The following is a 25,233-nucleotide window of genomic DNA, read 5'->3' as shown; positions in this document are numbered from 1 at the left end:
ACTGTAAGAAACCATTCTTCTCATTTAACTTAAAACAATGAGTTAGGAGGGAAAAGTAAAAGACTGTCTTGAAGGACCCTTTGCTTACTCCAGATAAAAATCCCATACCTATGAAGTGATTTAATCATATCTGTGTGAACTTTGCTTTTACATAGGATGGTCCATAACCATAGGAAGGGATGTTTGTGTGGACCTCCTGTTTCCTCTTCACGGTCCAACTGTTTCTACAGGAGGCACATTGATTGCAGGATAAGTAATGTTAAGAGCTTAGCAATGAAATGTAACATTGGAGCTGAAAATAAGAAGCTGTGTCTCTCTGGATTACCACTGAGATAGAGACCATGTACACTGAGATCACAGTGTGAAAAGCACCTTGCAATCTCCATCCCTCCAACAACTTGGGAGATGCAGGGATATATAGCAATGTGACCTTTATAAATAGCTGAGTTATGCTCAATTTTTTTTTTTTCTTGTGGCTTGGATATGGAGAAGCATAGACAGCCTGTGTGACTCTGAAGACTTGAACGGAAATGAAACAGGAAGCCAGATCCTTTTACAGCTTGTTGATCTGTGAAGACAAGCTGAGTCTGTAGACTCCTTTTCTAACCCCAGAAAAAAAGCAGCCAGGGGAGAGAAATCGAACTGGGAGTGATATTCTGGAGAGGAGATGCAGAGGCAACACAACAGAAGGGCCAGCAAGAACAGAGACCACTTCACTGAACATGAAAAGCGAAGCAGAATTAGCTCAGAGAGAAGTGTTGGTAAGTTCATACTGCTGTGCTATAAATTTTGGCATGTCAACAAGCTAATGATCAGCTAGAGAAAATCCTGTGCTGCTGATTACAGCTGCATGGGTGCTACTTTTACCTGTGTGTCAGACTACCTGACCTTGATAGTAGTAATAAGTTACAATAAACAAGGAAATGGTTCTTGACTGTTAAAAATGGGCTTGAAAAACTGGAGGAGGAAGCTGACACCAGTTCTGCACCTAGGCTTCCTACTTTTGCTGGGTTGGATGCTGTTGCCTTTGTCTCAGCACTCGTTTGGAATTGCTTACTTTCTTTGTGCCATGGTTATAATCCTGCTGCTCAGCTGCAGATGAGCACAGCAGTTTCTTTGGCTGCTGATTTGTGGGTTTAAACAGACCCAGTTAAAATGTCTTCACACTTGCTTAGCACTGGCTTTCAGTATAAGCTTTTGCTGTAACTGCTGTGCGCTCTCTCATGGGTACAAGCAGAGGAAGATAGTCACAGTCATGGCTACAGCTTGGAAATGTCATGACCTGCAGAAGAACCTGGAGGTTCATGTTGTGGGAAAGTTCATAATACTCCCCTAAAGGAAGAAAATGCCAGAGCAGTAGAACTTTGCCATCAGCACATAGCCTTGTTTGAGTATCAGAGTATCAGTATGCAAAATGCCATGACCTGGAAGTCCGGAGGAAGAGAATCCAATTTAGGCTGCTTCCAGTCTGAGCTCCCTGGAGCTGTCCCCTTGTCCCTGCAGAGCTGCTGCCTACTCAGAGGCAGAGCAGAAAATGCATTATTTCTGCTGAAATCTACTGAATGCATGGGCTGCGTAAGGCCTTCTCTGTCTCCCTACATTGTTCTGTTGGAGCAGGTCCAGAGAAGGACCATGAAATTGATAAGAGCACTGGCAGGGGGAGTGGGATTAGATGATTTTCAAGGCCCCTTCCAACCCTTAACATTCTATGATTCTCTGAAATATTTTGGAGAAGTTGATGTTTTCTGAAGCTTTCTGAATCTTTGTAGCAGCGTGTTTTCAATTCTGCAGAGTCTGTGAAAGAAACTGCCTTCCAGTTAGCTGCTCTTTCCATTTCTGCTGTTGATCCCAGCTCAGATCTGGATCTTGCTTGCTGTCTCCAGGATTATCCTAACCCACATTCATCTAACAGAAACAGCACACACAGACCAGTCCAACAGTGCAGGAGGGTTGTGTGTTACCTGGCTCAGTCTTACAGTGGTGTATGTACCCAGCACCAAGGAGGGAGGCAGGTAGAGGCTGTCCCATCTCACTCACAAGGAGGAGAGACGTTTTCCTGCCAAAGCCTGCAAATGGAAAAAGGTCCTAGAGAGCCCTTCTTGACTCAGGGAAGAGGTCCAGAAAGAGCTTAAGGAGAAAGAAAAGGCACTATGGACAGTGTTAGTTTAAAAAAGTCGCTCAAGGGGTTTCAGTTAAGTGATCTCTGATTGATTGATTGTTTGATTGATTGACTGATTGATTGTCCCAGGGCTCCTTCCCACGCACAGAGGCTCAAGGCCATGCTCCAGATTGCAAATGCATGGAAGAGAGAGCAGAGAGCTGAGAAGTGGGAAGGACTCACTGATACAGGGCTTGATCTCTAGACATTATACTATACATTTCATCCCTCTCCTCTGATGAGCCAGCAGCCAGGTAAACATTCACTTTCAAGCCTGCCTGCACAAATAAATCACCAATTAAATCCTAAGATCTTAACACAGGTTGACAGAAGGCAGAAAGATGCAAACTTGGATTTAGCTGCAATGCTAAACCATCTTCTGCCACCAACACTGGCCTGGCCAAGGCAAGAAAAAAGCTGGAAAGGGAAGCTGAAGTATGTGATAACTGCAGACAAGATGTGGAAACAAAGTAAATAAGTTCCAGCCACCTTCAAGCCTTTGCAGGTAGATGCCATGTGAGCTATATCCTGGCAGCATCTCTCTCAGCTGCAGCTCCTGAGACACAGCTACATTAAACACAATCTGCGAGTCCAGACGGAAAGCAACCAGGTAACCGATGCTGTGGAGAGGCACAGAGATAGAGCCCTTAGGAACTTTTTTTTCCAAATAGATTTTTTGAATGGAGCAGCACACAGTGCTACTTACACAACTGACAGCTTTAGGCCTCTTAAGTCAACTGTTTACTTTTGCTATTTTTAGCTGGGTTTTAAGCCTAGATTTTCTTTTACTTGGATAAATGTGTCTATAGCTTTCTGCAAGTGCAACTAAGTGAATGCTTGGCACACCAATATTTAGCAGGTTTTGCCTATTTTGTTCTTTGCCTAGATTAACTGAGATGGAGGGAGAAACAATCTGATATTCATCAGGCAATACAAATCTCTTCAGTGCTTCATGAAAAGTCTTGATCTTCAACCACTTTAATATCTTGTGATATTTTAGGAAAGAAACCCAAACAAAATCCAATAACAGAAGAATGTGTAAGTTTGTCTTGGCTCTGTATTGGAGCAAACTGCTTGTAACTCTGTAAAAAATTTGTCTTTGTTGGGACCATCACAGCTCCTTTCTGTTTTTCCTCCTAAGTCCTTAACAAGATCGAAGAAAACTATTCTTTAATGTGTAACCAGAAAAGAAAGTATACCAGCCTATGCAAATTCTCTACATACCTCTGGGAGAAATGACACATAAAAGTCTATTAGAAGGGAAGGTACTTGGCAAAGGGGAATTTCTTTTGGATGAATGCACACCATTTTGTTAAAGAGTGAATTGGTGAGGAAATCAACATTTAATGACAGGGGAAAAAAACACAAAACAACCGATATCTTCAAAGTTATTAAGTTGTGTTTACATTTAATGGCTATATTTCGAACAGATGATGATGGTGTTGGTCTCCATTCAGGGAGTTGGAATCCCTAGAAATGTTTCAGGCAACCCCATCCCCGGAAGAGTTCAGTGCAAGGCTGGATGGGGCTTTCAGTAACCTGGTCTAGTGGGAAGCGTCCCTGCCCACGGCAGACGGTTGGAACTAGATGATCTTTAAGGCCCCTTCCAGGCCAAACCATGGCATGATTCCGTGCTGCTATAAAATGTAAAAGAGCGTGGTGTGACACCCAAGCACAAACCGTATCTCACTGGCGGAGGAGCGGCAAGGGTTGCTGAGGAAATGGAGAACTCCACTGGGAGACAGGCCGAGAGACGGTGACAGGGGTTTATCCCTCCTTCCCGATTCCCGGGCACAGCCAGGCGGGATCGGGATCTGGAGCGGGGCGGCCCCGCGGGATCCCCGCCCCGGGCGGTGCCGGCGCTGCCTTTGTAGCCGGGCTGGATCCCGGGGAGGCGCGGGAGGAGAGCGGCGGAGCGGGTGAGGCGCGGCGGGGCTGGTGGGCGGTCTCGGAGGGTCCCCGAAGTCGCCGCGAGGGTTTGGCATTATTTGCCGTTTCTTTATATTTTTTTTCCCCCGTTTTGTTTTCCACTTGACTCTTTGGGGGCCGTTTAGCAGAAGTGGCGGTGGCCGGAAAGCTCCTCCTTGGGCCATCCCGGCGGGGCCGCCCGCCCGTGTGGGGCCGGGGGCTGCGGGCACCGCCTGGGCAGAGGCGGCCGCGGGCGTGAGGGGAAATGCCGGGAGCGCCGCGGGGCTGAGCTGCCCTGGGGAACTGCTGTGTCCTGAGTGCGGGATTAGCGCCGACCTGCGTGGGGATCGTGGCTGTAGAACAGCAGCGTGCGCCCCTTTCGGCTCGGGTGTTCGGCCGGGCTTTGGCTCTTTGGTTCGGGGGAGGCAATTTTCTTGGTTTCTCTTTCCTTACTGTGTGCAGTATGAATTTAAGTGTTGCAGACTGGCTTGTATTCCCGTCAGAAAGGTGAAGGTTTAGGAAAAAGGAGCTCATAAATGCAGGTGTGATTCAGGAGGACCCAGGAAGGGGCCAGCTGCAGGTGGTCCTCGGTGTCAGGAATGGCTGAACATCATCCAGCTTGTGCCCAGGTGGCCAAGAAGGCCAAGGGCATCCTGGCCTGTATCAGCAATAGCGTGGCCAGCAGGACTAGGATGGTGACTGTCCTACTGCACTCAGCACTGCTGAGGGCACACCTCAAATCCTGTGTCCAGTTCTGGGTCCCTCTCTACAGTAAAGAAATTGAGGGGCTGGAGTGTGTCCACAGAAGGGCAGCAGAGCTTGTGAAGGGTCTGGAGCACAAGTCCCATGAGGAGCAGCAGAGGGAACTGGGGCTGTTTAGCCTGGAGAAAAGGAGGGTCAGGGTTGACATTTTTGCTCTCTATAACTACCTAAAGGAGGTTGTAGCCAGATAGGGGTCAGTCTGTTCTCTCAAGTAACAAGTCATACCAGGAGAGATTTAGATTAGATATCAGGGAAAATTTCTTCACTGAAATGGCGTTCAGGCATCAGAACAGGCTGCCCAGGGAAGTGGTTGAGTCACCATCCCTAGAGATATTTATAAGACATGTGGATGTGGCACTTGGGGACATGGTTAGTGGTGGGCTTGGTAGTGCTGGGTTAACAGGCTAGATTTTAAAGGCCTTTTTCAACCTAAATGATCCTGTGATCTCTTATGTCACTGAGAAGTGGTCGTTTAGACTGAGGATACCATACCCTACCAACTTGCTTTTCTGCTGTACATTCTGTGGTACATTTCTGCTTTGATGGTTACTCATCCCGTTCTCATTTTGCACTGCCTTTCTTACTAAACCAGCTTGTTTTCTCTTTGGAGGAGCTGTGCAAATTGCATGCAGCTTATACTTTCATTTTTGCAATGGAAAAAGAACCAGATTTCTGTGGTATTTAGTGAGTGAGTTTAAGCTAGCACGATGCTACCTGCTCCATTGCTAATACGTCCAAGTACCGTTATTCCCACTTCCGTCCTCTGGCCCGCTCCAGTTTCAGCAAGTGGTGAAACAAAGAGGCAAAATATGTGAAACAGGAAGTAATGACAGGCTAAGAAAGCTTCTTTGTAGTCACTGAAGTGTGCTTCTTTAAGAATTTCATTTCTTTGCTAGTGGACAAATTATTTGATTAGAAACTGATGGGGTCTCCTTATGGTAGGAGGAAAAGATGCCATTTTCCTATCGCTATAAAATACTGCGAGGTGAAGGGTGTTAGAATTGATTTTGGAGGGGAGAAACAGTATGAAAATGCTGGTCAGCATTTAAATCTAAGTGCTTTTATGGATAAGTATCTGTATTTGGAATTTTAATAAAATTTATTTTTTTTAGTTTGAGATTTTTTGCCATTTTTGTATAAAAGGCTTTTTTTCACATTGTTTAACTGTTTGGAACGTGTTGCTTGCCTAGGTGGTGTTCATTTCCCACTCTGCATCAAGACTTTCTGTCCACTTTGTTTCTTAGATACAGTTTCCAGTTGAATCTTCACATCTTATCTACCAAGGATCAGACAACAAACGTGAAAGGGTTTTTCAAAAATGTATGCAGTTTTTCTTGAGCTTAATGTTTGAAAATGTTTAATCTTGCATGACTACCCAGGCAAATGAGTTTGAGCTTTCAGAAATACTTCTGCTGAACCTCCTGACCCCACACAGCTGAACTGTGGGAGTCACAGTGCCAAACTGTACTAGGAGAGATGATTATGGTTATAATTTACTTGTTTTAAAAACACAGGGAATAACCAGTGCTCAGGAGTCAAAATGTAATATAATTATACTGCTTTAATTACACTTGCATAACTAAATTTGGGTGTGATTAGAATGGTATAAAGTTTGCCTTAAGGAGCTTCTTATCTCCTCTTGTTTAGGCTGTGAAATTATTTTTTTTAATTACCTTTGGGCTGCCTAAGTCATATTCTAATGGCATTTTGGTAGCAGTCTGACTACTTAAAGAGTCATAGTACTCTTTAAAGTGAAACACTGATCTGAGTTGCTGCCTGACATCTGGCCCTGAATCACTTCAGGATCTGTTTTCTGCTAAGATGGAATTTGGGAAGGCCTGGTGAACACAGGGCATCCTTTCCTCACTCTGGGCTGATGCAGCTGGCCTGGTGCCAGCATGTAGCAGCAACGGGGAACTCTGCCCATGTGCTCCATTGCTGGGATTCCCAGCATAGCAAATGCCAATTCCTCAGTGCATGGTTGCAGTGCTCTGGATCAGAAAACAATGCTGTACCTTTCAGAAAGACAGAGAAACAGCTACTTACTAGTGGAGAGGTCAGAGTTTCATGATAGAAAACACAGGTCCCACTTCTTCAGCTGCAGCAATGTCAAAGCAGTCACTGGCAGTTTTAAGAGGGGAGTTTGTTGCTAGGGATCTTGTACCAATTCTGAGGTGTTAGAGTTTGGTTTGTATAGTACAAAATTTGATTTGATGAAAAGTTTGATTTTTTTCCCCAAAACAATATAACTCATGATTGGACTGTTGCCTAATAACAGCATAACAAAAAAACTGTAAGAGTTGTGTCCCAGCATAAATGAGGACACAAAGGAAATAAGGGGACTACTGTCCACTTCTTGAGAGGGCTCCAGTGAAGGCAAACATTGTAAAATACTTTAAAACTTCTACAGCTTTCTTCATTAATTTTCTGAGAAATTTTGAAGTCAGCATCTCTTGGTTTCTTTTCAGCCCTATGCTGTGCTTGTAGCTTCTTCCTATTTTTTTCACTGCTCTGCGCACTATGCATTTTTGGCATCCTCAAGATCCAGACATGAGTGCCTGGGATTTCTCTGTAGCCTATGGGGACATGCTGGAAGCTCTTGACAGAGAGAGGAAGTGTGTGTCTCTGGCTCCTGTCCCCATGTCACCAGTGAGGACAGATGCCACTATGTACCTGTGCAGAGGGATGCGTCAAGCAAGGCAGCTTGTACTGCCCACACTTTTCTTTCAACAAACATTTTTCTGAGTAGAATGCTGTAGACTGAGCAGAATATGTGAGTTGTCTTACTTGAGCCATATTCTGTGATGGTGGAGGGTTAAAGGTGTGGCAGGTTGTGGCTGTATATGTTCAGTGTCTGGTCCTTAACCTAGTTCTACTTCAGCAGGACCCCATCTCAGGTGCCTTGTCCATACATAATATGCTGCTGAGATTTTCCACGTATTTGAAGTGTTCAGCATTTATGTTTCCAGGGCAGGGTAGTCATGTTGGGTAAATGATGCTCTGAAAGTGAGAAATGTGTACCTTAGCATCAAACTATTGTCTTGATATGATGAGGCTTTGACCATCATCAAGTCTGCCCTTGTATCTGTGCAGTAAAGCAGCATCAAGGCAAGGTGTTTGGCACTGCCTGAAGGTCAGCTGCCACCAGGAAACAGAAGGGTTTGGGTTGGAATGGACCTTGCAGTCCGTCTGGTTCCAACCCCCTGCCATGCACAGGCCAGGTTGCTCAGAACCTAGACCAGGTTGCTCAGAACTCCATCCAACCTGGCCTTAAACACTTTACGGGGTGGGACATCCACAGCTTCTTTGGGCAGCCTGTTCCAGTGCCTCACCAGCCTTACAGTAAAGAATTTCTACCTAATGTCTAACCTAAGCATGCCCTCTTTTAATCTAAAGCCATCACCCCTTGTAATGTTACGGAATTCCTTTGTAAAAAGACCCTGTTCATCTTTCCTGTAGGCCCCGTTAGGTACTGGAAGGTGCTACAAGGTCTTCTAGGAGCCTTCCAGTCTGAACAACCTCAGCTCTTTTAGTCTGTTCTCATAAAAGAGGTGCTTCATCCCCCTGATCATTTTCATGGCCTCCTCCATGGACCTTGCACCATTAAGTCCACATCCTTCTTATGCTGGGGGTCCCAGAGCTGGATGCAGTACTGCAGGTGGGGTCTCACCACAGTGGAGGGCAGAATTGCCTCCCTCGAATGGTCAGCAGGGTTTTAATTGCCAAGTTTGTGCAAAATCAGTCTTTTGCAAACTTAAATACTTGGCTCAGGTCTGTTTGTATGACAAAGAGAAGTCCTACCTGTTTTCCCCAGTTTTGCTCTGAGCACAGCACCATGCCAGGGGCTTGTTTGTGAGCAGCTTGGAGATATGTTCATTGTCCTTCAATTGTGGTTTCATTTTGGGTCATTTCCTGCACATGAATTTCAGCTGTGACATTCTTGCCAAAGGCCAAGGCCTTAAAAATAGGAGGTTTCATATAAATGAAGAACTTTAAAAATTATACTGCTGGGTTCCATGTCAGAAACTATCCAGGACCCTGTATTTCATTATCTTACTTTACAAGTGAAAGTAAGTCGTGCCTCTGCCAAGTGCCAGCCCCTCAAAAAGTGCTCAATATGCAAGGTCACACTTAACTCCATTTTACAGGAGTGCATGGTTTGTATTTTGTTTAGTCCTTGCCACATAATTGTCTGGTTTTTAGGCAGTTTGAGCAAATGCAGAAGTGTCAGGGAGCTGTGGTCTCTTGATCCCTGCAATTGATGTCTGGAATGCTTTACTTGAAACTTCTCTTGCATCCAAATGTCTGTAAAAATACCACCTGTGCATTAGCAATGACAATAATGACAGTGATACTATTATGCATAATACTACTAATAATAATAATGTGCTTTTACAAGTAGAAAGCTCTTGCACAGAATATTCTGAGTTCTTAAATCATATTTTTCTGAAAATTTCTGTTAACTATGACTTTGGTATTACACTGAGCAATAACTTAAATTTCAGTTACTGTCTTGATGCAGTCAATTTTACCTTTCAGTATGCTTTTATGTGTAATATTTTAGGTCAGAAGTGCCTGGTAATGCACTGTCATAAAAAGGCAGAGAACTCCTGTGTGCTTGAGCTAACTAAAATATGCCAGTTTGGAAGTGCTGCCCTTGAAATGATGAAGCAGGGTTTAAACACTCCAGTTACTTCCATACAAATACCACGAGCTCTGCAAAATAAAGCTGAACTTTTAGCTTTGACTGGACTCTGAGAGGCAGAAGGGAAGAGATGCAAGGCCAATTTCTGCCATTTGCATTCAGAGTGATGGCTTTGATATTTTGCTTTCTTTGGTGTTGCTTTGTGCTTCTAATCAATCTTGAAAAGAGGGCAAGCCACAAGTAAAACACTGCTGGAATAACCTCTGCACATACCTGCGGAGGAAGCACAGGCTTTCTGATCTGGTGCACCACCAGGAGATATGAATAATTTGTGATTATTAATCATAAATTATATGTAATTACTAATCCACGTGAAAAATACACAGCTCTGCACTGTCTGCAGACAGAATCAGGTACACTCAGGAGAGGGCCATGCTCTGAAGACAGAGACTAAATCTGTGTGGGGTACAGCAATCAGACCCTGTACAGAGATGGGAATGATAAGCAACATGGATGTAGTTTGGTGAGTCAGGGCTGACTTTCTCCTTGGACAGTAAACAAGCTCAGAAGAGTTGATTTTTCTGTTTGTCTTGGGTTACTTTGATCCTGCTATTTTCCTGGATATCAGTTGGGATAACTTTTTATCAAGAGGTAGCTTAAAATTCCTTGGACTGTCCTGCGTTTTGTGCTTACAAAGCATCCAGACAGAGCCAGGGGCACTTCCTGCACCAGGGAATCCCAGGAGTGGGGCATGCCACTGGACCTCTGCCTGCAGAGACCAGGAGGGATGCTGCCTGTGGTATTCCCAGCCACCTAATGACTGCGCATCCTTGGAGGGTGGGGTGGTTGGTGTAAGTCTTGTGCTGTTTAGCAAACAAGATTTAAAAATCAGGAGAAGGAAAATTACTGTTATTGCTAAGTAAGACTTCTTTTTCCCCCCTAACCAGGTTTCAGTTATCTTGACATATCAACTTAAAAAACCCAAGGTATTTATACTTGTCAGCTACACTTAAGATGTTCAGGAGGAAAGTATTTCTATTAATCTGTCCATTTGGATTCAGCATGGCAAAAAAAAGAAAAGAAAAGCATTTTGAGAATTGTGAAACAACCATGAGTGGCATTAGGGGTGACTCAACATGCAACTCTGCAGCAGGCAGAATAAGAATTCTTAGAGTGGGCTTCTTTCAAATAATAGATTTAGTGCATTTACGTAAATTCTGTTTGAAGTGTACAGGCATTAAATAGCAATTGTGAATGGGAACAGAATTTTTTCCACATTAAGAAAAAAACAGTAGCAGAGATTTCAGAGGCTCCTTCTTTGAAATGAGGTTATTTTATTTTTTTCATTTTTTTTTAATAGGAACAAGAGTTTTAGAGAGATTGATGTTTTTTTAATGGTATGAAATGCTTTTCATGTGTTTCTCGTCCAGTATTCTGGACTATAAATTCTCAGAAGGCTTCTGTCATGCTTTTTCTTACTTAAATGGAAGTGGGGCTAAGCATTATTCATCTTGGATGAAGCACCCTGTGCCTTAAAAAGGAAGCTGAATTATACAGGAAGTGAAGAACTGAACTTTCCTTTTGTTCTTGTAGGCATTTGTAGAGAGAAAATGGCATGTGCAGGCTAAGGAATGCATTCATATCTTGATTATATAGCTGAAACTGGTTTTGTAAAGGTAATTCTAGTAGGGTATATTTTAGATAATCACCCAGTAGGTAAGAACACATTATGGTTGTTGCTGCACAGTAAGAATAGCTTGTATCACAAATGGATAGATACATTCACACCAGCAGTTCCTGTTAATGATCAGGAAGTCTGAAGAAGGCTGCCAGCTCTATAGTTTTCTCTATATATTTCTCTATATTTTTCTGAAAAAAAGACTGAGGGAGCTAAAAGGGCACTTGGGACAGTCCTATGCAGAAGAGTTGTGTAAACAAAACCTTTCTTGCAACTGATGGGCCTCAGTGTTACCAAAACTATTCTGTTTTCTAGATAATTGCGTGATTCTACTTGTGTTTTGGGGCTGGCATTCTCATTTGTTTTTTGGGTTTTTTTGAGTAGAAGGTATCTGATCAGCAGACGTAGTTGAACTTTTGATAAGTCACTGACGATTACCATCTTTGTCTGGAAATTATTTTCTTTTTCTTATACCAAGGAGAGATCCTCATCTCTCCTATTTGTTAGAACACACAAATGTTGCTTAACAAGTTGACATTGCTTTATTCTGTAAAGGAAGGGGTTTGTAATGAAATAATTATTGAATTAAGCAGTGCTTCTCACATATCTTGGTATGTGTTTGATCTGTTTTCAGTATTTTTTTTTCTGTGGTGCTGATAATAAACTGGGAAATCAAAGAATTTGTGATCTCTTGGCACCACTTAAAAAGGCATATTTCTCTCTTCTAAACTCTAATGGGATGTAATCTTTTGTAGGTATTGAATTTATATATTTAACAGTTTTTCTGTGTCTCCCTCTTGGTTCATTCAGTTGAGGTCTAGGTACACATGCATCATGCTTGAGCCTGCTCTTTAAGGGTAAGTTTGTTTGTTTTCCCTTAAAAGAGGGACTTTGCCTTTTCTGTAACATACCTTGGTGCTGATGGTGTATAATCTGAAAAATCGCAGTGTGCAAAAACGTGAAGAGACCTGCATGCCCACCTTGAACACAGGCAGACTTGGACCTCCATGCCAAGCTTAGCATGTGTCAGTTGAGGGGTCTCCTTTCCTACCTCTTCCAACAGAGGAGGAAGAAGGAGTGGTTCAGGTGGAGCACCATAAGGACTGGCACAGCAGAGTCCCACATTCTGCCTCCCTTTTTGAATGAGGGTATACCTGCTTTTTGGGAACAAAGAACATAAATTTGTGTGATGGGAGTATGAAACCTGGCCACTTTATGGTGACAAGTGCTATGTCCTGCTTTCATTACCAAAAAGACGGTGAAGAGGAATGTCCCAAAAAGAAATCATTCTGTCAAATTTTAATTTGGGAAGATACTCTGTTATCTTTCTGATGGCCTTGTTAATGGTATGGAGAAAAACAGTAAAGGGTGACTGCGCCATCAGGCATGCTGGAATATTCAGTAATGCATACAGTGCTGTCTGCTAGTTCCCAAGCTGATCTCTGACATTTTGCATTTCATCAATTTTGCATATTTAAGGTGGCAGCCTCCAAAAAGATTGTGAGGGAGTCAAATGTGAAGCAAATCCTTTAGAGATTCTTCCTGAGTTACTTGAGAATAAAACAGATGCTGCAGACATCCCTTACTTATCTTTTTTTCTGGCCTTTTTTGTTGTTTCTTTTTTCTTCTGTGTGTCTCTCCTGCTGACTTAGCAGGGGGTAAAAGCTTAAGGCTTGGTACTAGCAGGAAGCTGATGTGGCATGAAAAGAAAACATGGTGTACTACTTGCTCTGTAAGCTCTGCTGTCAGCTCCTGATCTACTCCAGCACTGTTCAGCCTCTGTTCTTCCAAATTTCTGCATGGATGAAGAGTCAGGCCTCCCTGTCATGCTGATGCTCGCAGTCAGTCTTCAAGAAGATGGGAGCCCAGCAGCTGGTCACAGCATCAACTCCTGTCACTGCCTCCTGAGGAGCAGGATGAATTGTGCCCATATCCCAGGGAATGGATTTGGTTTAAAAATCTGTGGGTTTATTTTACTCCCCCCACTAATGTGTTATTAATTTAATTGCTCCTTCTAAAAGGTGCAGGTAGGGGGGTGGCAAGATCTATTTTAAGCTGCTGCCTTCTTTAATTTATGCTCATGATGTATTTTTACCAGCAGCACTTTGTGATCCAACTGCTACTTCTAAATGTCATTTCCTTGAATGAAAAATGTAATTAATTTCTAAGTGTGACATAAGCACCGAAAGTATTAACTGAATTACAAAGTGCTGTTTGAACAGCAGCTTTCCCTTGACAAGAGGGAAAGTTCATGAAGTATGCTGCAATACAAGTGTAGCAAAAATACTCAAAATCACTTGTTTGCAGGTTTTTCCATCGCCCATTAGGCTTTCTACTAGGGAAATACTCATATTGAGTGTAGATGGGCGAGCACTACTTGGTTATCTCATGCTCTCTGACACTGATTTGTGTTTCTGATGGAAACCAGTAAGCCTATGCTTCCCAGCACTCCTTGAAGAGCAGTAGCTCAAGCACCTGTTAACCATATGCATTGAAAGAGAGATTGTTGAACTCCAGTAGCCTGAGGTTTTTTCAGGATTATTACCATCAAAAACTTTTTCAAAAGATTGCTTGATTCAGTTTAAAAACTGATGTGGAGCTCTCATCTTTCTGCCTGTAAAAAGGGGTAAGGGAAGAAATTTTGCTTTCACATGTATTTCTGGTTCTTCATAATGCAGAGTATGTCATTTTAACAGATGGATTAGCTCTTGATTTTTTTTATAAAGCCAGTTTGTTCAAAATCAAATGTGGGAGTGGACCGTACAGTTCTTTTAAGTAATGAAATTGAAGTCTGCTGCAACTTTCCTTTGATACAGTATATTTAAATTAGTGTTAATTTCAATCATCATTGGTTTGCATACAACAGTGTAAATCCAGAATACCCACTGATTCCTGGGCTGAACATCTGTGAGCCATCAGGTTCCATTCTAGTGGACAGAAGGTTCAGTTATTCAAAGTCCACTGAGGTTTTTTTCCAATGTTGATGCCTTTATCCAAAAGAAGAGAGAGAAAAAATTGCAGTTGCTTGATCCTGCTGGGATTGTCATTTCTCTAGGTAGAAGTTTGCGTGCTCATTGAGAATGTGCCTACCAGTGTTCCTCAGGAGGAAGTGGGAGTGTGTTTATATGTGCGTGTGAGCTGTAAGTGGGAATGTCTGTTTTTTCTATGAAGTTTTCCATTTCCAAACCTTACAGCTGATGTTTTGTTGTCTGTTACTTGGCATCAGTAATAAACGTTTTCTGGAGTTTCAGAACTAGCACCCAAACCCCACCTCTGATTACTTAAAATTTATTGACATCTTTTCATTTACAGCTCTTAACCTGCCCTTAGTTCACAGGAGAGACAAAGTCTGGGTCTCACCACCAGCTGACTTCCATACAAAATCTTGTAATAAAACTTCTTCAAACAACAGAATATTGGGAAAGGCCAAGTATCAGCAGTGCTCTGTATACATGCAACAGTGCTCGTAAAAATGAGTGCATCACTGTTTATCTTGTTGCTAAGGTTAGAATTGATACATAACTCTTTGGATTGTTGTCCACAGTGCATGGGCTTAACTCACTTGGAAAACTTAAGCCCCTCTTAAATTTCCTGTTAAAGCCAGGAGGGGCAGAATTTCAGCTGACATAAAACTATGTGGAATGAGTAATCCCCTCTGCAGACTCCCTGGAGAAGGATCTTTTCAGCCTTCTCTGTGGATGCCTCTATAAAAAGTTGAGTTCTTTTAAGGTTTTGTACTAAATCAATAAATAAGTTAATAACAGAGCAGCTGTTCATCATGAGCTCTGGGAATTTCCTATAATCAAATTTCTTCCAGAGGACAAATTTCTCACTTAGGGAGCAGATACTGCCTTTGTCAATGGTTCAGTCTCCAGGCCCTCTCTCACTTGTAGGTCTTCTTATCCACAACAGACAACAATAACCTTCCCTAACCTTGTCTGTAATGCCAGGGGAGTGACAGAATCTTGTCCTTGTTAATGTCTGTGAAGTGAATGTGTGATGATCTCCTGAGCTTTCTACCAAATCCCTGGGGAGGATCTTTCTCTGGAGTTGTAAATTGATCCTAAACTTACCCAAATTGAGGCAGGAACATTCCTTTAATTCCCCATGCAGTCATATGATGCTTAGTCAGCTAATATTGCCGTATATGGCCCATTTGTTGACTACAAGTAAGTCCTACAAACCCCTGGTCTTTAAAGCCATGACTTAGAGACAAAATTATGACAGTACAGGTCTCTAGATCAGCACATCCTGAAATAAAAAAAGAAAAAAAAGGGGTTTTTTTTGTTATTAAGCAGTGCATTTGATACCAGTCTTCCTGTGACTCCATTGTAACTATATAAGTAGCCTTCACTGTGTGCAGGATAAGGTGGAAATGTGAACTACGTGCACCCAAGCCCCTAGAAACTTGAAAAAAATAAGTACATAGATTATGTGTATTAAGTAAAATATATTAATCTTTTGCATGTAATGTTTTGTGTTCCATTTGAAGTGATATTGTGTTTGGATATCTTTCTTTTTGCAAGAAAACCAACAGAAACAAGTACTTCAAAACAGTGGTAAGATTTTTCCCTCTCTCTTTTGATCCCTATTTTAGGAAGGCATGAGGTGTGGTCCTGGAAAACAGCCAGCAAGGAATCCCTGTGTCTCATGTGGCAAAAAGTGAAAGTGCAGCTAATGTTAAGCATGTCCTTCCTCACCGCTCTTTTTTGGTATTGTAGAAGGCTATACAGCTTTTTAGCACAGCTGCTGAAACGGTAGGTTTTTGTTATGCAGACTTCAGTCTTCAACACTGTTGCTTATTTCAGTAAATACTGACCTTGAACATCTGTTCTATCATTTATGTTTCAGGTGGAGCAACTACCTTCAGAGGCAGCTCATAAGTAAGCTTTTTGTTGTCATTCCACATTCATTAATGACCCTCTCAGCTTCCCTTTAGATGCACAACAGCAGAATGTAACTAATCTGTGAATCAATCTCAATTTAGGGAATCTCAGTGTGCTGCCAGAAGTGGATCTACTTGGTTATAGTGCAAGAGAATGGAAAGGAGAAACAAAGCAGGCCAAACAGATGAGGGAGGTAAGAGTTAAATTTTAATCTCTGCATGAGGACAGGGGAGAACCAGCACCTGGGAAAGGAGTAGCACTCTCAGCTCAAACAGCTGCAGTAGCTATCAAAGCCTGCTACACTGGCTAGTCAAATGAAAACAACAGGGACAGCATGAACATGGGTCTAAATAAAGAGTGCAGCAATGCAGGTCAAAATGTAGATCAGGTTTTAGTCTTGTATATATTCTAAATTCCCTCTTCCAGCACCAGCAACCCACACAGCAACCTTAACAGGAAAAATCATCCCAAGTGCTAAAGCCCAAATAATGTGGTCTTAGGTGCTGTCACTTAGCCAGGCTTTGATTTAAGGTAAAAACTCTTACTCCAGGGAGGAAGGAAGCACCACATCCATTTCTCTTCCAAGCTCTGAAGGTCCATGCTTGGCAGCCTTCCCCTCTGCAGCATCATCAGCTGCAGCTGGTGGCAGGCAGGGCAGGAGCTGGCATCTAACCTGTGCCAGCTTGGGTGCTGCCCAGCAGGCAGGGAGCTGGGGTGCTGGATAATGGCCATCCCCTGCCTTTGGGCACAGTCCCTCTGCTCCAGCTCTGCACCCCAACCCAGGTGCTTCTGTGCCGGTGTCTTCCCCTGGACAGGGCGCTGCTGGCAAGACAGGCAGTTCAGCTGCTCCGGTGTATTTGACATGCATTGGCCTTAAGTCATGGTATCGGAATCCTCAGAGCAAATGCATACCAAGAAGGACTTAAAGGGTAAAAAGAAGGGATATGGATAAACAGTATGGATAAACAGTAGCATAAAGGGATTGTAGAAAAAATAAGATAGTTTTCAAAAACTTGGAATTGCGTTCAAGTGATGAACAGAGATAAGATCCAGTTTTGCCACGTTAAATGCAGGAACACAGCAGTGTCAAGAGTTCACAGAACACACAAGGCCAAAAACTATTTGAAGGAGAAAGTAACAAAAGATAACGAAACTTCTAATAAATTTGCAAGCCCACACTGGGCAAAAAGCCTTTCAGAAAATCTATGAGCCTTCTGGATGACCAGACCTGAAAAGGAGACTCCTGTATCTGGAGCAGTCAGTGGATGTCTGGTTGCACCATGTAGAAGTTGCCATGGTAAGGAGTACATTTTAGGATGAGGTCTTGTGAGATCCAGCATATCATGCTTGCTGTCCCCAAAAGGAACACTCCCCTGTTTGTCATGTCTCTCCCTCTTTCTCGCCTTGTCCTAGCTAAGCAGTCCCTCTCCCTCGTCTGTGCTGGCTCCTGTCCTCTTTCGGATGTGGTACACCTAGATGGTGAGCTGATAAAGCAGGTCATCTAAAGAGGCTTCTCTGAGGCCCTCAAGCTTGCTGAAGCAGCAGGAAACTCCATCAGCAGAAAGAGTTTAATAGGCTTACTATCTCAGCTGATACAATAAGGGTAAGGAGACAGAGTGCAGCTGAGAAGTGGTGGTGGGATAGTGTGAGGGAGTAACCAAGACACAGGATGAGGAATCGAGACCATCCTGCTGCCCCCTTCAGGAAGTAAACGGGAAGTGATGGAGCAGCCTGTGGGACTGTAGAGTCCTCTCCCTAATTCTCTGCCAGTTTATTGCTCAGAATTGTCTCAACAAGGGCTCAGATGGCAGCCAGTGATAATGCAGGGTGTGTGGCTGGACCAAGGGCCGTCCGCTTCAGCACAGATCTGCTCTGCCTCAGATCAGTGTTGCACGATGGATTCAGGTCAATGTAAGGAGATGGTGTTTGCTAAAAGGAGTTTTCTCCAGATACTGGTTCCTGCCCTTTTGCTGTTGCATCTCACATGTCTGTGCAAATTGTAAAATGGTTGAGGTTAATGCTGTTACAGCACAGAAATCTGTGCTGATCTGCTCTAGTTTGGTTGACCATGTGAATATTTACAGTAGCAACAGTGCAGAGACTTGAATGAGTTGCTGGGTTTGGAAGGAATGCAGAATCACTCTTAATGGGCAGCACCAGTCTAAGGTGCTTACAAAGCCATGCTGTTTAACATTTCTGTGTAAATAAATCTTAAAAATATACTCTCTTGTTCTCCTAGCTTCCTCTTATGAGTAGTTTGGAATTGGACTTCAAACAACATGGGTGTTTTTTCCAAAGTTTAATTTTTTTTTGTTTTTGTTTTTTTTTTTTGTTTTTTTTTTTTTTTTTTTTTTTTTGTTGTTTTTTTTGTTTTTTTTTTTTTGCTAATTTTTCTTGGTCTCTTTCTAGGCATATGAAGAATTGTTCAGGAACTGTCATATCAAATACCTGAGACAAGTCAGGAGGGACAACTACAGTGTAGTAAGAGCGGTGCTTTTTCAGATATTCAGCCAAGGCATTCCTTTTCCTTCGTGGATGAAGGAAAGAGATATATTGAAGGTAAAATTCATTTCATAAATGAACCCATTGTAGCTATCCATGCACAGCAGAAGGAAGCTTTGTTCAGTATGAAAAGGGATATGTTGGCTGTCAAAGTGAAGAATCATTATCAGAATTTGAAGATAAGTTTTTCAAACTCATTGAACTGCATTTAATTGAAAAACTGTCCCTGATCTAAATATACCAATGTGAACATGAGTCTAAATTATATTAAAAAAAAAAAAGTGGATGCATGAATGTTACTGCCATCCTGCTAGATGTCACTCCTTTAACACAACAGGTTATTTGCATCCACATCCATCCACATCCATGCAAAGTTCAGTGGCTCACTTGGGAGCTGCTGTGTTGCTGGAACAGCAGGTATCCTGCCCTGAACTCCAGGAGCTTTGGCAGGAGATAGTTGCAGGGAGGTGGGATCTATGATGCCTGCCTGTAGAGAAGCATGTGCAGACTGAAAGGTGTCTGTAATCCTAAATACCTCACTGAATTTGGAAGTATCTAGCTTTTACAGATTGTGGTTATATATTTTGCTGAGAGCCTATTTTAATTTCTTTTTTTGGCTGGCCCTGTTTTAAAAGTTTCTTACGGACTTGGCAGTTAAGTGGATCCTCCTTCATAGCATTTGAATTGTGAGGTCTATTGACGTTGTTGTTTGAACTGTACAAACAGCTGATAAAACCACATCATAAATTGTATGTAGACAAGTTGATATAACTTTATATTCTGCTTCTTGTTATGTTTCTGATTAGCTTGCCTTTTGGTTTTTTCCCAGCTCCCTGAAAAGCTTTTGTATTCTCAAGGTTGTAACTGGATTCAACAATACAGTTTTGGGCCAGAAAGATACACAGGTCCCAATGCCTTTGGGAAGTTGCGCAAATGTATGGAGGCCTTAAAGACAAACGTGAGTATCTAGGAAATGGTTGGGAGGAATAAAAGCCTTGAGAAATGGGTTCAGACAGAGTTAAGGAACTTCTCCTGGTTGCATATTTGTGGGACAGCCAGCCTCCCTTCCAGGTTCAGACTGCTGAGTTGCTGGGAAGGCCTTCACCTCTCCTGCAGGGAAATCCAGGTTTTGGTGATCTACTAGGCCAAGTACTCAGGGTTACTCCCTAACCCTGCAAGTTAGGGAGGCCATTGTCCCCACAGCTAGTTCTTGCCATCAAGTGGCTCCTGAAGTATCTCATCATTTTGATTAAAAATAAACATGCTGTATGAGATGCTTCTGGATTCCTCCCCAGCTGGAAAGGAGCAAACAAGCAGTGCATTTTCCTCAATTGTATTTTCTATGCTTCTATCCCCATTAAATGTTTTAATTATCCATTTTTGCTATAATTTCTCTCTGTAAGCCTGCACTTGATTGCAAAGACCTATCAGCCTCACTGCCCCCTCTGCTCAGCATTGCCAGATTGCCATAATTCCCAACCCAGGACTATAATTCTTATTTAATATAAGAATTATATTATAATATTCTTATTTAATATAATTAATACTTAAAACCTGGGGAGATTTAGTAGCCCCAAAGCCTTCTGAAAGAGATAGGGTTGGCCTGTCAAGACCTTGCACCTTTCTTGAGCTCCTCTGGGGTTTCTGTGCATCTGCAGTGATAGTAATTGCTAATTAAAAAAAAAAAAAAAAAAAAAAAAAAGCAAAACCCCAAACACAGTAATTTAAGTTCTAGAAACAAAGCATTAGAAAGAAAAAGAGGGGATTAAAATAGATGATTTGGTCCTTTGCCTGCACCCTTGCTGTGCCAAAGTGACAGCTGCATCTTCTTAAGATGGGCCTGGTAGTTGTTACGTGTAGCTATCATTTTGTTTTGGTTGCTCTTTGCATTTCCCAGTGTTGGGTTATTTGGCTTTCATTTTTAGCTTGGTGTAGTTCATTAGGCTGATGTTAGTGCACGAAGCATTTAATCTGCATTTTTAAGAAAAAAGTTTCAAGTTAAAAGAATGAATAAATCCTTACAATTGACAAATTATTTCAAAGCAATTCTGTGATGCCTTATGCTATTACTGGGCATGAGGTATAGCTCCCAGCTTCATTTTTTTTTTTTTTCTTATAAAGATAATGTTTGGCCAGTGAGATGGATTTTTGCCTATTTTTACTAACAGGGTTTTTCGCTGCCTTTTCCAGCTCCATTGTCATAGAATCATTTAGTTTGGAAAGACCTTTAAGATCATCAAGTCCAACCATTAACCCAGCACTAAATTGTGTCCACAAGTGCTACATTTACACTTTTAAATACCTCCAGGGACAGTGACTCAACCACTTCCCTGGACTGCCTGTTCCAATGCTTGACAACACTTTTGATGAAGAATTTTCTTCTAGTATCCAATCAAAATCTCCCCTGGCAAAACTTCAGGCCTTTTCCTCTTGTTCTATGACATGCTAGTTGGGAGAAAAGACCAAACCCCCACCTGGCTACACCCTCCTTTTAGGTAGTTGTAGAGTGTGATAAGATTTCCCTTTCAGCCTTGTTTTCTCCAGGCTAAACACCCCCTGCTCCCTCAGCTGCTCCTCATCAGACTTGTGCTCCAGATCCTTCACCAGCTCTGCTGCCCTTCTGTGGACACACTCCAGCACCTCAATGTCCGTCTCATAGTGAGGGGCAAAAACTGAAGACAGGATTTGAGGTGTGAACTCACCAGTGCTGACTACAGGAGGACAATCACTGCCCTGCTCCTGCTGGCCACACTACTGTTGGTAGAGGCCAGGATGCCCTTGGCCTTCTTGGCCAGCTGGGCACACGCTGGCTCACGTTCAGCTGCTGTTGACCAGCATCCCCACTTTTTCCACTGAGCCACTTTCCAGCCACTTTGCCCCCAGCCTGTAGCACTGCCTGAGGCTGTTGTTACCCAGGTAGGACCCAGCACTTGGCCTTGTTGTACTCAGACCATTGGCCTTGATCAGACTGGGGCTGCTGCCTGCAAATGCTATTGTGCCTGGGCTCTGTCAATTAATAGCTGCTTTACACTTAGACCAGGCTTCTGTTCCTGTTTTGCAACCTTTTGTGCTAAATAGAATTCTTCATAATTTTAATAATATTCTTCTTCTGTGTGCCTTCCAGTGGGCTGAAATAAGTGCTACAAGAGATCATGAAGAAAGAAGCAGCATGTGTAATACACTGTTTTCTGATGAAAGCAAGGAATACAAACTATATGAGGCCATAAAATTCATCATGCTCTATGAAGTTGTTGAAGCCTATGAGCAGATAAAGAGCAGGGATGAACCCGTACACAACCTTTTTAGCCTTCTCTTTGCTCGTGACTCTTCATCTGACCCTCTGAGTTTCATGATGAATCATCTAAACTCCATAGGTGACTCTATTTGCTTAGACCAGGTAAGGATATAGATGAAAAATCACAAAACTTACTCCATCTCTGTAGTGATTAGGTGATTATATTATACATCATCCATGATAGCTGGCTCATTTTTTTTTCTTTGAGATGTGGGGAAGTGGACTGAAGATAGCCATTTATCTTCCAGGAAAAAAAGCCTGTAGTAAGACCAAAAATAAATGCTACAGGCTATCAATAGGACATAGTTTAGAACAATAATAACTTTGATATGTAAAATAGTTTTAGATGATGCTGTTTGGACCAGTTGTTTTGCTTTTCCTATCTGTTCCACTGTGCCAAATCCTATAGCGTCACTCTCTTTTCTTCCCACCCTTTGGTTCTCATGAGATCTAATATCTGTTAAGAGTAGGTAATGAAAACTCTACTAATCACCTTTATATCTTAAGGTTTTTGTTTCTTGTTTTATAATTAGTAAGAAATTCATTGCTGACGTGCAAACTTCACACTGCCACTCTGCAAATGGTTTCACTTTCTGATGGCTGAAATTATTTTTTATAATCAATTTCAGTTATCACGTCAATTGTTACGTGATGCAGTCAGATTTAGGATCAGTTTGATTATAACTGGACAAGTTCTGCTCTGTCTGGCTATGTCCAAGGATATGAACTTTTCCCAAACGTTTTTTTTTCCTGATTAAGCAATCTATTGCAAGAAGTATCAATGAAGATGCCAGTTCTCCAGTTTCATCTATCTGAAGTACCAAGACATTTTTTCCTTTCACTGTAATGTTTTCCGTATGTAGCAAGTGATCACAAGGTGGCAGGCTTCCCATTTTTTCAGGGTGTATCAGTCTTGGTAACAGCTATTCCTTTCTTGCTCTCCAATCAGCTGTGTGATCTGGCTTGGGAGCAGGTTATGTATGGTGTCAGGCAGAGGAGGAATGTTTCTACACGCAAAAGAGAAGTGGAAGGGCTGATGGGAATGCCCTCAAACTTTTAATGTTCTTACTCCACTAGCAAAAGGGCCCCTTTTATTCTTTGTCTACTGTTTTGAAGCTAAATGACTTGCCTTAACTTGGATTATCTTCAGTTTAGTTTTTGAAGCCTAGAAATAAATAAATAAATAAGCTGATTTCTTTCATTTTTAGGTTGAACTCTTTCTTCTTGGATACTTACTTGAAGTAAAGATAAGAGTTTACAGACTGCATAGGTTTAATACTGAGGAATTTCAAGTAAACTATCCAGATGAATACCGAAGGGAATGGAATGAGATTTCTCTCCTGACTGAGGATGACCACTACTATCACATCCCCCTTTTCAGAACGTGAAGGACCAGTGACTTTTTTTTTCCTTTGTATAGTATAGTGAATGACCATTTCCAGTGAATTAAGTTTCTAATCAGCAGCAGTAAATTCTTAAGAATGCTCATTAATGATTACAAAATGGTTTATGCGTTTATTGTGTAAACATTTTGCTTTCCCATTGCAGCTCAGTTCACCATCAGTCAGCCATAAAAACCATAAAATATATTGCTATACTGTCTGGGGCAAAAAAATGTGACGTTTGAGGGTTCTCAGACAAAAAAATTTGGACTGCCTGACGAAGGCAAAGGTTATGCTGGGTTTTCTATTGCTAGCTTAAGGGTTTACTCTGACATCTATGGATGGGTTAAACTCAAGTGCCTAACGACTGCCTTTCTTTACTCCTGTCTGTCTCTAGCTAGGGAGGATGAATCACAGAGGAAGGAAATCTCGAGGTCTTACAGTTTATATTCCATGGTATTTAACTTGCATTGACTTAGGAAGGGAGGATATAAACTGGGACCTCTGCATGGCTGCTTGAAATCCAAGGCTTCCCTTGTTGCCGGAGCATCTCTCTCCAGGGATGGACAGAGCAAGCAGTGGCAAGTTGCACTTAACTTTAGACATGGGAAATGGAGCTGTCTGCACCCAGTGGTGATCCCTGAAGGGGAAGAACTCTTACACGGGGAAAATCAACACACGGGAATACTGTGCCAGGTGAATGGAAGATCTCCTGTGTAAGTGAATAAAGCACATCGCTTTCTCCAGGGTAAAAAGGGCAGCGTTAACGGGTAACACGCAACAGAGTCACACCCAGTGGCAGCATATGGCTTTGGTCAACTTGTAAATCCTTTAAGGGCTGATTTCAACATTACCTGCCAAGATTTCCTTTGCAATTCATCTGAGAAAGCTGTGCATGGAATACAGGCCAAAACCATTGAATTTTCAGAAAATATTAATTTTTTATGCATTATATGAATTCAGCAGTGTTGCATATATGTTTTATCCTCTGATTATGTATTAATCTCTTTGCCTAAGATTGCTATCTTTAATTTAGACCTCTGTGTTTGAAGAAGTCTGTCCAGGAAGGTAAATGAGATTTACCTTCCTACATGGAACATTTTGCTCAATTCTGTTTTCTAAAAGAATCAATATGTTTTGATTATTTCAAAATAAGGGACCTTAACTTGAAGAAGTATTAGATCTCACAAAATATTTGTGAAAAGCTTACAATGCCACACACTCATGGTTGTATTGAAGAAGGTGGGAATTATTAAGAAACAAAGCCTCTCCTTTCCTTATCCTAGAGGTATAGAAGGACAGGCAAGTTTGTTTTATTAAACCTGCAGGGTAAAATGCAAGCCAGTAGCAAAAATGGGAACAGGGCCTGCAGGAGCCAAAGCAGTTGCATGAGGTATCTTCATGGTAATGCTTGGAGTCGGTGGAGTGTGCTCGGTTCCTTTATGTAAAGAAAAGCTATTTTATTCCTTATGCTCCTTTTATTTGTGTGTATATGTGTATATATGTATTTATAAAGACAAACACCTTAGTTCTGTATTGTAGCTGTTTTGTTTCCTGAAAGTTTGAGTTCACTTTTGTTGAATGATTTGTAGATTTTAATTAAGAAGGCTTGATAGCTGTAATAATTTCATCTCATCAAAACTTGCATAGCAAGTATTTTTATTTATTAAAAGAAAGTTTTTACACTGAATGAAATAATTTTCTTATTTTAGATTCGGTTCTGCTCTGCATGGGGAAAAGTTATAATACTTAAGTGTAGAGTATTGTTATCTATTTTGCATCAACAGTACATTTACAGTTATCAGTAAACCTGTCTATATTTTATTCTTGTTTTGGAACAAACAGACATACCATAAATAAGTATGTATTTTTGTAGTGGACTTTTTAATGATTTGCATATTATTTGTGTTTAGGAATACAAAAGCATTCCAGCTGAAAGTGATAAATTGTGAAAATGTACATTTTTGTGGTCTTGAGCATATTAATAGCAGGGAATTAATAAAAAATCTAAAACAGA

At 41.8% G+C, this 25,233-nt stretch overlaps 1 protein-coding gene across 2 annotated transcripts; it reads left to right on the top strand.

The window, feature by feature from the left end:
* Positions 1-586: 586 nt before the first annotated feature.
* On the top strand, positions 587-25,233 carry OTULINL (OTU deubiquitinase with linear linkage specificity like). 2 transcript variants are annotated; one of them, XM_053958943.1, is made up of 8 exons: positions 587-755; positions 15,749-15,908; positions 16,003-16,034; positions 16,139-16,230; positions 18,447-18,596; positions 19,369-19,497; positions 21,664-21,936; positions 23,043-25,233. In XM_053958943.1, the coding sequence occupies exons 1-8, from the start codon at positions 668-670 to the stop codon at positions 23,220-23,222; spliced, it is 1,104 nt and encodes a 367-aa protein (XP_053814918.1). In that variant the 5' UTR covers positions 587-667; the 3' UTR covers positions 23,223-25,233. The 2 variants fall into 2 exon arrangements, with proteins under 2 accessions (XP_053814918.1, XP_053814924.1); XM_053958949.1 differs by lacking the exon at positions 587-755 and adding an exon at positions 3,909-4,077.

Source organism: Vidua chalybeata, chromosome 1 (genome assembly GCF_026979565.1).
Source record: "Vidua chalybeata isolate OUT-0048 chromosome 1, bVidCha1 merged haplotype, whole genome shotgun sequence".
NCBI classification, from domain to species: Eukaryota; Metazoa; Chordata; class Aves; order Passeriformes; family Viduidae; genus Vidua; species Vidua chalybeata.
This window is presented reverse-complemented; position numbering and strand designations above follow the sequence as displayed.